General features: G+C 54.4%; 2 protein-coding genes across 6 annotated transcripts in view; one reads left to right on the forward strand and one right to left on the reverse strand.

Annotated features, from left to right (window-relative positions):
- The window catches only part of Ripor3 (RIPOR family member 3), a 64,773-nt gene extending 58,645 nt beyond the window's left edge, over nt 1-6,128 (forward strand). For all 4 annotated transcript variants that reach the window (XM_060382795.1, XM_021637610.2, XM_060382796.1 and 1 more), the window contains 6 exons: nt 149-310; nt 923-1,084; nt 1,590-1,792; nt 2,460-2,543; nt 3,879-3,969; nt 4,253-6,128. In XM_060382795.1, coding sequence (XP_060238778.1) covers nt 149-310; nt 923-1,084; nt 1,590-1,792; nt 2,460-2,543; nt 3,879-3,969; nt 4,253-4,350 — 800 coding nt within the window. In that variant the 3' untranslated portion in view covers nt 4,351-6,128. The remainder of the gene's footprint in view (nt 1-148; nt 311-922; nt 1,085-1,589; nt 1,793-2,459; nt 2,544-3,878; nt 3,970-4,252) is intronic.
- Nucleotides 5,804-12,696, reverse strand: part of Ptpn1 (protein tyrosine phosphatase non-receptor type 1) — a 50,683-nt gene continuing 43,790 nt past the window's right edge. The window contains exons 6-9 of one of the 2 annotated variants that reach the window (XM_060382798.1): nt 10,849-11,058; nt 10,336-10,497; nt 9,670-9,884; nt 5,804-8,789 (exon numbers count right to left, since the gene is read on the reverse strand). In XM_060382798.1, coding sequence (XP_060238781.1) covers nt 8,576-8,789; nt 9,670-9,884; nt 10,336-10,497; nt 10,849-11,058 — 801 coding nt within the window. In that variant the 3' untranslated portion in view covers nt 5,804-8,575. Of the gene's footprint in view, nt 8,790-9,669; nt 9,891-10,335; nt 10,498-10,848; nt 11,059-12,696 lie in introns of both variants that reach the window. The other variant, XM_021637631.2, reaches the window with a different exon arrangement.

Below are 12,696 nucleotides of genomic sequence, written 5' to 3' on the forward strand. Positions count from 1 at the left end.
CACTGTTCCTTTGGGGGGTGACACAGGCCTGAGAGGAGGTCCCCGTAACGGTGTCCTACCCTCACTTCCAACCCTGGGTCCTTGCGGAGGGGTTTCTGGTACCCATGGTTACTCGTGCCCAGGCTGCTGAGCAGCTGCTGGCTCTCAGTCATCCCACAGGCCCCTCCCAGGAAGGGTGGCCTAGCACTGTGGCGAGGATGCACGCAGCCTGGTGAGGTCCTGGCCTGCCCTGCCTCCACACTCCTGAGCCAGCTCAAGAAGACGTTCCTCCACCGCGTCCGAGGGAAGTACCCCGGCCAGCTGGAGATAGGTAGCGTCCTCCTTGCTTGCCCCATCCCTGGGGAAGGGCAGGACTGCAACTGGGGTATTCCCATGTTGGGCCTTCTCTATCTCTGTGCATGTTTTTGATGCCTGCCCCTGGGAAAGTGGGCTGTAAACCCCTCTGCCTCCTACCAAGGACTGTTATAGGAAGGTATGCAAGCAAGGTGCCTTCCAGGCATCCTGATATCAGGCTGGGCTCTTCCTGAGGGCAGCTGTAGCATTTTCCTGTGGAGCAAGTGAAGGCTGATGCTCCCAGGGGTGGCATTTAAATTCTGAAAGTTCTGCCCACTCTCTGGGCTGCCTGATGCCATACGTTTACAAGGCTATGGCTCTGGGGATTCAGAGTCCACTGTAGTGGCTATCTGGCCCGCTCCTTTTCTCTGTCAATTGGAGAATTAAAGGACAGGAAAACAGCCAGAGCAGAGTGAAAGTGAACTTTATTGGCGGAAGCTGCCAACTTCTGGGGTAGGGAAGGCCCTAGAACCAAGAATCTGTTGATTCTACGGGATCCCCTTTCCCAGAGTCCCTTTCAGCTGACAGACCCATCTACTGAGAGGCCAGCTGAGGCCTCAGTTCCATTCCTGTCCCCTCCCCCTGCCAGTGTGTCGAAGGCTCCTGGAGCAGGTGGTTGGCTGTGGTGGGCTACTGGGCACAACGGGGCTCCAGGAGGAGCCGATGGTCACCTGGTTCCAGTTCCACAGCTACCTGCAGCGGCAAGGCATTGCTGACCTGGAGAAACACCTCAACCAGCTCACCAAGGAAGGTAGGGCCTGGCGGTGGCCATGGCCTGGAAGTGGCCATGGCCTGGAAGCCAGTTACAACACACCCCGGGGTCTCTGTGCGTTGACTGATTTGGGCCACAGTTCAGAGCTCCTGTAACTGGCCCTCTAGCTGTCAGAACTGAGGCAAAGTGAGAGCAGAGAGCAGAGTCAGTTGTGGTGGAAATTAAGAGTGAGGTGAGCGGTCCTGAGTAGTTCTGGGGAGAGGAGGTGACAGCCTAGAAGTCTGGGCTAGTTCTAGTTTCTTTTTGAGTCAGGGTCTCACTCTATTGCCTAGACTGACTGCCAAGTCACCATCCTTCGGCCTCACCCTCCCAAGTGCTGGGATCACTGTGCTAAGGCTGGCCTACGGTTCTGCTTTCAGGGTGTGTCTGCTCCACTTGGAGGAAGTGTCTGTGGGGAGGTGGTGGCGGCCCTCTGTCTTGGAGAGGCTCTGTGGCTCAGGCAGCTCAGGCTCGAACAACGGCACCTGCCTCTCTTGTCTTTCAGTTACTCTCATTGAGGAGCTGCAGGGTGCAGGCCCAGCCAAGGCCCTGAGGAAGCTGCATGGGAGGCGTCTGGGCCAGCTGCAGCCCCTGCCACAGACACTTCGAGCCTGGGCACTACTGCAGCTGGACGGACCCCCGCGGCTGTGCAGGACGGCCAGAACGCGCCTGGCCAGCGCGGCCAGGAACAGGCGCTTCCGGGAAAAGGTGTGCTGTGTGAGAGGGCGTCCTGGCTGAGTGCGCAAGGATACAAAGTGGGTTATGGGGGCTACACTCATGGGAGCTCTGAGAGTGCTCTGAAGAGGATGAATGTGGGCTGCAGTCACTAGGGTGACCTCGTACCAGGAGGTACGAGGACAGACCTAGTACCAGCTCATAGCCTGGGCTTAGTTTCTCAGAGGTGTTTTTAAATGTTTAATATTTATCTATTAATAGAGTGTGTGTCGTATCAACAGTTTGGAGGTCAGAGGACAACATGAAGGAGTCAGTTTACTCCCTCTACTACATGTGTTCCAGAGTTCAAACGCCTTTAATCCCAGCATTGGGAGGCAGAGGCAGGCAGGCCTCTGTGAGTTTGAGGCCAGCCTGGTCAACAGAGTGAATTTCAGGACAGCCAGGGCTACCCACAGAAACCCTGTCCCCAAAACCAAAAATGACAAAGCTTGGTGGAGTTCACTTATTAAGGCTGGCTAGCGATCGCTCTTGGGTCAATCTACCTCATGTCAATACACCTAGCCAGATTAGCAGACCTCACGGGCCAGACTGTTTAGAGAGGGGCTGGATCTGGGTCACTGGGGCACCTGCCGTGTGCGCGACCCAGCTGGGGCCCTGCACCTGCCCCGACCTCTCAGGCTAGTCCTGTCTCTTCCCCCAGGCTCTGCTGTACTACACCAATGCCTTAAACGACAGTGACGACAAGTTCCAGCAGGCGGCGTGCATGGCGCTGCAGCAGCTGGGGGTGAGACCCTCGTCCTCCCGTGGGAGGTGTCCTACCTGACGGGAGGTCACCTGTGGTGAGGGTGGGAGCAGCAGCTGCAGCGGGCAGCTTGAAAATGCTTTCACTGGGACAGGGTGGGGTGATAGTGGCAGGGGGTGTCACCAGCAAGAGGACCCTAGTAACAGCCAGCCCCTACTCCAAAGCAGAGGACCCCACACCAAGGGACTCCTTGCCCAGCCCAACATGTTTGAACTATGATAAATTCTTGTAAATGAGAAAAAAGATGAAGCCCTATGACGATGTGAGAGCCGCTTGTCACCTTTGTCCTTAGCGGAAGTGGCTTGGCCCCCTTTGGCACATTTCCTGTTTGCAGGGGCTGAGTGGGAATCTCCAGAACCCCACAGAAAAAGGCAGGTGTGGTGGCACACACTTTAATTCCAGTAGAGGGAGATAGAAGGGGGGGGGGGGGTCCTGGGACTCCAGCCTCCCGGCATAGCTTATCTGTAAGCTCCAGGCTAGGAGAGACCCTGTCTTAAAACCTAGTGCAGATGGCAGCTGTTTGCTCTGATTTTGCTCGCATCGTGTGTGAGGGTGTGTAGGTGTGGCGTACACGTGTAATCTCTTCAGAGTCTTCACACACTGAAAAAAAAAAAAAAAAAAAAAAAGCCAGGCATGGTGGCACAGAACCATGTTCCAGGCCAGCCTGGGCTACATAGGGACTTCCTGTTTCAATAACCTCATCAAGGCCACTATGAGCATTTTGTGAACGGGTTTTATGAAAACCCATACTGGGTTCCAGCTCATCTTCCCGGGCTGGATGGCATGGGGTTGCTTCAGGGCCTGTGAACCCTGCCTTCCCCTCTCCCTGTGCTCCCATGCTGGGGATCCTCCTGGAAAACTTTGTTGCCCACTTGCACATGGGAGCTGGTTCAGTGCAGGGCAAAGCCACCGACCCCACTTGGTCAGGACTGTCCCCAAATGTCCTCGGAGCACCTGCTGAGGCTCAGGTGCTGGGCAAAGGGGTTGAAGGTCCTGTGGGCGCGCTGTCTGTGGATGTATGACCATCAGGCCCTGGTTCTCCAGGGAAGAAAGTTTCAGGTAGCAGGTCCCAGAAGGCAGCCGGGCTTGTTAGGTGGGGTCTGCAAACAGGCTGCTGGTGGCCTTGCTTGCCGGCTTGTACTGGGGTGTGGAAGGGACTTCGGAGAGTGTCGCTTAAGAACCAGAGACCATGTAGGAAGCCCAGAGGCCTCTAGAGGGCACACGAGGCCTTGGGAGCCATGCCGGGGTTGGCGCAGCAGGGATGACAAGCGGGGACTACCTGCTGCTTAAGAAGCCCCCTTTCTCCCGCCCTCAAAGGCGACTGAAAGCATCGAACAGATCGCCAGCCTGTGTCAGTCTGACCTGGAGGCCGTGCGGGTTGCGGCGCGGGAGGCGACACTGTCCTTCGGTAAAGTGTGGCCAAAGGGTCTATTGCAGCACGGTAGGGTCCCGGGTTCTACTGCAGGCAGGTAAGCTCGCCACTTTAAGGTCCTTGGCAAATGGAGGGCAGAGGCAAAACCAGGCTAGTGCCCAGGAGATTTCTGACAATAGGAGGCTGTTACGGCTGTGGATGGCTCAGTCACCAGCAAGGGAATGGGAAACCCAAGCACTGCCCCTCTGGAGACCCAAGGCCTGGCAAAGCAGGACACCAAGGCGGTGACAAGCCAGTGACTAACACCTTTATTTCCCAGGTGAGAAAGGACGCCTAGCTTTCGAGAAGATGGACAGACTCCATTCAGAACAGGACGCCTTCTGCCAGGAAGCAGATGTTGAAATCACGATTTTTTAAGAAGCTGTGACCAATAAGCTCAAATCTGGCCTCTTTCTTCCTTGATGCTGCCTAGCCACCACAGTGTGCAAGTTTTGGATGGCACTCCCTCACAAGCGTGAGCTGGTCAGGATGGCTACCTGATGTTTGGGTCGGTACCCAGCCCAGGGGCATGGTGGTATTTACAGAACAGAAAGAAGTGTTGTGTGAGACCTCCAGAGCCGTGGCCTTCCACCAAATGTTTTGCCTTCTTGTTTTCCTGGGGTGCAATGCCAGGACTGCGGGCGCTGAGGATCAAGGGTCCAGGCCAAGGTGAGGCTCCAAGGCGGACAAGATGGACTGAGTGTGACCCCCCTCAGCTGGGGCAGAACTGGTCCAACAAACATGGGCTACCACAGGCAGCGGGTGGGCAGGCCCTCTTCCAGAGGCCTCAGGCCACTAGATGAGTCGCTCCAGATGCTGGAGCTGAGGTTTTTCACTGTCTATGGAGACCCACATGGGGCTCTCGGGGCTGACTCAGGCATACCCCATTAGAGTCTTGTAGACCATGTGTGCTGACCTGGTATTTATTTGCCTCATTCATGTCCACTCCCTGAAGTCTCAATTAAAAACTCTAGTTCATGGCTACTTTGCTGCCCAGAGTAGATATGGGAGATATCTATGGGAGGGGTGGCCAGGGCCTCAGGGCTCTCTGCAGCACCCACTGGGGATCCTCCCTACACTCTTGATTCCTAAGGCTCGTGGTAGGCCTTGCCCTCCTCTGGGGGGCACTTTGACGATACCCCAGACCTTCACCAAGTCTTTGCCACACTGATTTATCCCAGAGTGACTAGTCATTCACCTTCTCATGCTGATGTTGTCTGTGAACGCTCACACACCATTTTCATACCTGAAGCTTTCGGCTGGGACAGTGGCGCCAGGCCCACAGAGGGGACCATTTGCTACACAGCAACTGTGAATCCCCGAGGGGTATATGGGGCTGTGCTTTCTACCACATCTGTCACTGTACAAGTCTGAAGTGACTTTGAAACAGGAAGTCAGTCACCTTGGGGTCTTACAGGTTTAGTCTTGTGCAAGAATGGGAGGTCATGCTGCTTTCGGGTCTCATTTTCGTTTCCAAGTGTACATCAAATGAGGTTTGTGGATGTCCTGAGACACGGTCTTGGGTCCATGGTGTCTGACAGGCAGCTGGCCAAGGGGCAGTGAGGAGGCTGGCACAGGGGTGCTGGTGATCTCTGTGAGTCTTAAGGTCCTCCAGGCTGCCAAAGGGTGGGTTCCTGAAAGATTAGTGTGGGGTCCCCAAGTTTCCCGCAAGCTCTGCAGCAAACGCAGGCTGGCCAGTCACCAGTACATCCAACCCACAGCATGCTAACCCTGCTGGGCATCTGTCTGCCTCATGTTGGTGGGGTAGTATACAGATGACTGCCCACTCCAGCCCAGATCTGTCAGGTAAAGAAAACGGAAGCACCTCATATCCATGTTCTTTAAAAACATTTATTGTTGCAACTAATGCAGACCCATCAGTGAGACAGCAAGTTGGAAACAGGTGCAGTCCGACAGTTCTGTGAGGTCACAGAAGACCCTGAGACACCCCCACTGGGGCATGCACCACCCCACACACTATACCAGAACTCTTTATTTTTATTGTTGGTTTCTATTTTTGTAAAAATGGTTTATTCCATGGCCATGAAGAAGAAAGAATAAGAAGCAGAGGAAGAAGAAAGGAGGAAGAAGAAGGAAGGAAGAGGAAGGAAGGAAGGAAGGAAGGAAGGAAGGAAGGAAGGAAGGAAGGAAGGAAGGAAGGAAGGAAGGAAGGAAAGAAGAAGAAAAAAGGACCTGCTGAGTAAATATTGGCTTAAGGCATACAGCAGCTTGCTACCTCCACACAGGCGATGGGGCAGAGAGCGCCTGTTCTCCAGGACATTCACCTAGAAGGCTACTGTACACACCCCACTATACAGACACAGCCCCCTGCTGACTGCTCTCAGCCCGGACCCTGGCCGTGCTACCCCCCAGGCTCTGCAGGCAAGGCCACCACCGTTCCCACCAGTGGCTCTGTGCTGGCTTCTCTGGGTGAAAGGCAAAATGTGAAATGCTGGCAAGAGGCAGTCTGGAGTTCTGGCTGCCTTCGCTTATTTTAAAAAGCCACCCAATGTGGAGGTCTTAAGTTCCCTTCACAGGAAGAGTCATGAGCACCATCAGTCTCTACCAAGCTCAGGAGCTGCATGTTTCTGGGCAAGGTGGCCCAGGCCAGCAACAACGGCAGGCTGACTCTAAGGACACCCACGCTGTTCCCAGGAGGGTGCTTCCCACAAGCAGCCTTGCTTCCAATCCTGGCCTGCTCTTGGGAGAGCGTGAACTTGGAATGGAGGGGCTGATCCCAGAGGTGGAAGGGCCCTGCCTGCCTAAGTGTCCAGGGAATGAGATGTAAATGTGGAATGTCTGAGAGCCAGTGGGGCTTGGTGGGGCTGGGAGGGGCAGGCCAGGAGGGAGGCAGCATCCGCACTGGACATGGGCTATCAGTGAGTGGGCATCTATCTACGTTTCCCATGTCAAGCACTTGGCACCACCAGGACTTTGTGTTCTCTAACTCACAGGGAAAACAGAGGCTGGGAAGAGAATCCAGAAGGTCATGGGGAGAAAGCCCAGCCTTCACCCTTGCGTGTCACATCAGCACCACAAGGTCTTTCCACGTTACTACACTATCCCAGGTTTCTGACGATTGCTCCTCACACCTGCAGCTCCTAGCCCTAGCCCTGGTCATACAGGGGCTCCTGTCAGGCTTGCACTCCTGGCTCTGGAGGACTGATGTGTTACTGTACCTGACAAAGCCCTGGGTGCCAGGCTGACAACTTCCATCATCAGTTTAGGGATGTGCTCGTGCAGTGGGGACGCCTTTGGGAAAAGGTGAATAAATAAGAGCGGAGTGGCTTCTAGGGAAGGGGTGGGGCTTCAAGCTGCTGCCATGGGCCACTGTTCTGCTTCTGCCATTCCCTGCACTCCTCAAAATGACTCTGGGCTTCCTTCCAGGGAAGGAAGTGGAAGGAGAAAGCAGAAAGGGAGATGCATGGCCTGGGACAGTGGCTCCGTGTGAACAAGCATCCTCTGCAGCTGGCTCTGCTGGCCAGCAGCCCTTCCCCACCATGGCTATGGTGGCCTGTAGCTGAGCGGCTGGAGTGAAGGCTTGTGCTGCTGAACAGCAGCCTCAGGAAAGCAAGTGCCCAGCAGGCACCACAGCGCCCACCTCTTCAGGGCCTCAGCCACACCAGCACTGGAGGCAGCAAGGCCAGCGCTTGGTGGGGTTTTATGAGTCCAGACTCTGAAAATTACCACTCAGGAAAAAGAGTCTTTGCAGTTCACAAAAATCATCTGATGCCTTCAAGGATGTTCTCTGGGATAGAACTGAGTGCTTCATTGGTACAAGTCCTGCAGAGTGGCTTCCATGACACCAAGGCTCCTCCTCCCATCAGTCATGCTCGCACTTCAGTGGAGTGGCTTCTACCACAGCAGTGCTGACTTTGCAAATGAAATGGAAACTGCAGCACGAAGGCCAGCAGCCACCTAAGATGAACCTGACCCTGAGGCAGGGCCCTCAGGGAAACCCATTTGCAGGGGCGGGTGGTGAGGGCTGGGACATCTGCAAGATGGTTGTCACAAGGAAGGAGGGCACAGGCGAGGATGGAAATGCAGGGACACGGCCTGTACTGTTGCTCCCCTCGCAACAGGGTGGCTCCCCGGCTCCTGCAAGCTCAGGGTGCGCAGCGGGGAGTGCCCAAACCAGCAGGAGCCTTATATCCCTGACCGGTTAGGCTCTTTCCCCTGGGAAACCAATGTAAATCATGAATCTGATCACACGCCAAAGGGCACAAGCATCTTCCCTCCTCCCCCGAAATAACAAAAACCTGTCTTTATAAATGTTAAAAACAACGTGTTGTAATTCTTTTTTTTTACCCCCCAAAACAAACGAACCAGAGAAAGGGGAGAAGGAGTGAGGTGAGAGCAAGTGAGTCAGAGTATTTGGCATTTCCTCTACTTCTCCTGAACAGGTTAAGGCCCTGAGATTAGACTGTTCTTGGGACCGTGGGCTCCTTCAAAGCCCAGTGCACTGCTGCCCCTCCTGGGCTGGCCCTTCCAGTTCCACCGCAGGCTTGCGAGCTGTTCCCCCAACACCGGGTCGGATGCCGCAGACCGAATCCTAAGCTGGGCAGCGGCAGCGCCCACCGCACTCGCGCCTCACAGCAGTCTGTCAGTGAAAACATACCCGGTAGCAGAGGTACGCACCAGTCGCCAGGGCTGTGGCCATGCACAGGTTGACCAGGAAGGGCTTCCAGTAAGTTGGCCAGTGTGCCTTTTGTTCCTCCTCCGTTGGGGACAGCTCTTCCTTGGTGGGGACAGATACCTGGGTACCTTGGAGACCTCTGCCCACCATCCGTTTTCTAACTTCAGTGTCTTGACTCATGCTGAGGAGGGAGGAAGAGATAGGGTATTCACCTTGAGAAGATGGACAAGGATACTATCACAAAGGAGGAATTCTGGAGAAATGAGCCCTCCCTACTGGGTGGGGAGGCCAGCACAGAGCGGAAGACCTTGGGCAGTATCCACGGACCAGGCTGGGTTTAATTCAACGATCAATAGCCCACAAGTTCATGTGCTTTACCAGGAATGGAAACTCCTGGCTCTAGTTAAAGACACACTTAGAGCCACATCCCAGTTACAGGGGAACCATGGCTTCATTAGTCCCAGCACGCTGCTAGCTCTGGACCTTCTATGACCAAGTACGCTGTAGTGAGGGCAGCTAGGTCATGCCTCTATACACTGTGCAGAGCTCTGGGTGGGTACTGCTGAGAGGCAGATTACATGTGCCCACAAGTCAAAACTGCCCTCCAGGAAGGAGGCAGTTGCCCACATCCGGCAGGCACATACTTTCTTGATCATCCCAGCTCTAGCACACAATGCTAAGAGCTTGCCCCTCTCCCTAAATGGAGGGTCTGCAGTACACATCCCAGTACATTCTGATATCACTCAGTACTCCACAGGTACCAGTGGAAGCTCTATACAAGGCTTGTACTAGGGAGAGCAAGCCAGCTGAAACGCCTGCCTAGTGCCAGCACTGAGCTGATCACACAGACACCACAAGGGGGCACTAGAACCCCATTATAACCTGTCACTTCATAGGAACACTCAGGTGCAATGGGCACTTTCTGCCGGGACAGAGGTAACACCATTTTTCATTCACAAAGAAGCACCTCTTGCAGTCTCACGGTTTTCAATGCCTACAAGTGTTTCTGGACAGCAAGCCACTTTCTGTCACCACCCCAGCAAGCCAGGCCCCTCCATCACCTGCTCACGTTGTGCGTGGCACTTGAGAGGGCTCTGCCTTCCTCTCTGGCCAGCCTGTCCTCATCCTCACAGGTGTCCTCGCTCACCCACTGGTGGTTGGAGAAGAGCTCCTTGCACTTCCCATTGTGAGGCTCCGGGATGCGTTTGGGTGGTCGGGGAGGTGGGGGAACATGCTCGGGTGGCGGCTCCAGATCTTCATGGGAGAGCTCCTTCCACTGATCCTTGGAAGAGCAGCAACAGAAGCCCCATTAATACCCGCTCTGGGTCTGCCCTAGTGACCAGTCTCAGCAGCTGCTCTGGGCTCCTTAGCTCCAGGCAAATATTTGGAAGGTAAATTTGTTCTTTTTGAGGTTGAGTCTCAGGCTTTGGACTCCTGGTGTCCAAAGGGCTGGGATTAGAGCAAGGCAAGGTCTTTAGAAGGTCAAGCCTACCTTTCCTCTCAGAGCTCTGCAGAGCATGTGGCAGGCAGAAGGGAGCAGCTGTTTAACAGTCTAGACTGTCATAGATGAAGGGAAGCTACCTTCTTTGACCTCAACAGTGTTGGGCCTTTTATAATGGGAGTTTCTTTCAAAGACCAGAGCCCTGATGAGCCTGCACAGGCTCTGTGGTCTACCCACAGCTAGGAACTGAGCCATGTGCTCATGTGCTAATCAGAGTAGCACTGACCTGCACTGAGGAGTCGCCCATGATAAACTTTGCACCTTCGATCACAGCCAGGTAGGAGAAGCGCAGCTGGTCGGCCGTCTGGATGAGCCCCATGCGGAACCTGCGCATCTCCAGTAGCACTTTTTTGATATCCACAGAAGACGGGTCTTTCCTCTTGTCCATCTGCAAGCCAAGGAGTCTGGGTCAGCCAGAGGAAAGCCACAGAGGGGTGCTGGAGGGACTCAAGGAAATGAAAGAAAATGCAGCAAACCTGTGACCCTTTGGGCCCAAGCTCAAAGAGCTTAGAAAAAAAAATCATGGATATTCTAGGGTGCCCTGGCTCCTGTGACCATTGGGAGAACACTGAGAAAAAAGCCAGAAGGGGCTGAACCACTGTCATGGAAACTGAAGGCAAAGGCCACAGCAGGGTGTCCTCCAAGGAGGGGAGCCTGCGGGCGGTGACAGGAACTGTAGCCCGCTGGGGAGTGGGGTGCAAGCATGTTTCTTTCCCCCTGGCGTTAAAGCCCTTCTCACCAGCAGGAGGCAGGTGTCAGCCAGGCAGAAGGTCCCCGACCTGCCGATGCCGGCGCTGCAGTGCACCACGACGGGGCCGTGCTCCAGGCTGAGTGAGCCTGACTCTCGGACTTTAAACAGGAAGTTGAGGAAAGAGGCAGGCGACTCAGGGACTCCAAAGTCAGGCCACGTGGTGTAGTGGAAATGTAGGATCTCTCGGGCCTCCTGGGTCTGAAACAGAGGCTTGTGGTTAGGCTGAGAGCATCATCCACACAGACCACATGCGTGCATCAAGTGACTTCCTGCCCGGCCTTCCTCAGTGTGCACTGGCTGGGTCTGGCCACAGCCTTAAACAGTAGACAATCCTCTCACTTTTCTGCTTCTTCACCCTTACACATGTGGCTACACATTGTTTCAGCTGAAAAGTCACCATGATGCCAATGGCATCCTAAATCTTAGAAAGGCTTCCTATATGGGGAGAAGGGGGGGGGGCAGACACCAGGTCTGGGTGGCTGAGGAAGACCACTGGGATGGGTCAGGCGGTTGTTACTTTTGAAGAAAATGTGATTAACTCAAGTCTCCAAAGGATTGCTGGAAGGCAGCTGCCATGAAGGTGCAGCATCAGCCATGACTCCAGAAGCCAGACTGCCTATGAGCTTGCCACGCCTTCATGCACCTCTAGGACCACACCCATTTCCATAGCTACCCCACAGTGGCCCTGTAGTTGAGTAAAAAGAATGGCCTCCAGTGCTGTTTCCACTCTGCTCTTTCCCGGATGGTCTGGAATTTTAAAAAATACTTGTTTGGGGGTGAAGGGTGCTGCATGTGAACGTACTTTTGGAGGTTAGAAGATAACTTACAGGGTTACTGCCAGGTACCTTTACACACTGAGCTATCTCACTAGCTCTATGGTCCAATATTGTTAAAGGAGGCCGCTGCAGGCAAGACCCCAGAGGGCAGGGCTCCAGGGCACAGGAGAGGGCCAGCAGCCTGCTGGAGGCAAAGATGGGACATAGACAACCTGCTGATAACAAGTTATTTCTGTCTGCAAAGTACAGGAGGTCCTTGCTATGGGACACACACATGAAAAGACATGGCCTCCCCTCAGTGTGGCTACAAGACCCAGGATGCTGTGCACAGCTGGGGGCCCAGCTGGAGCCCCTGCAGCAGCTCTTCCCGCCTCCTCATAAAACCAAACACCACTTTACAAGGTGCAAGGGGGAGATGAGCCAAAATAAATGTGAAGCCAGCCAGGGCCACTAATGAGACCTTGTCTCAATACAAGTTACCACCCCAAAGAAAAGCCGAGGCATTCCTGTCTTCACTCTGTCACGAAACAGACAACAGGCCTCTCTGGTGGTGCTCTGAACTGTCTCCCTCAACAAAAAGATTATTTCTGAGAGATTACCAGATGTCACTCTAAAAGCCAGGCTGGCAAATACTGAAAAGCATTAGAAAGGTCTATCACACCCCACCTTGCCAGTGGCATTCCCACAGAGCTTCAGTGACCTCATCCCATGTCCCAGGCTCCTCTACTAGGCCATGACAGGGCCTCTATACTTCAGCAATCTGAGCTAAATTCTAGAACTGGTTCACTCCAAGCAAGGAGTCAGAGGAAAGTTCAAGGAGATGTGACTGTCACTGCAACAGATCCCAATCTGCCCTATAGCCCAGCAAGCCTCACTCCAGTGGTCTAGCTCCCCTCTGCTTTCAGGATCCCATGCACCTACCTACTGCTCTTTCACCCATGACCTCCTAGAACCCTTGCAAGTCCTAGTCTGAAACTAAAACAAGCAAAGACATGGGGAGATGCCCCTTGGTCCTGTTCCAGCAGTTGGGCAGAGTGAGCCAACAGTGGCTTCGCCATGC

This window comes from Meriones unguiculatus, chromosome 4 (genome assembly GCF_030254825.1).
Source record: "Meriones unguiculatus strain TT.TT164.6M chromosome 4, Bangor_MerUng_6.1, whole genome shotgun sequence".
Taxonomy (NCBI): Eukaryota; Metazoa; Chordata; class Mammalia; order Rodentia; family Muridae; genus Meriones; species Meriones unguiculatus.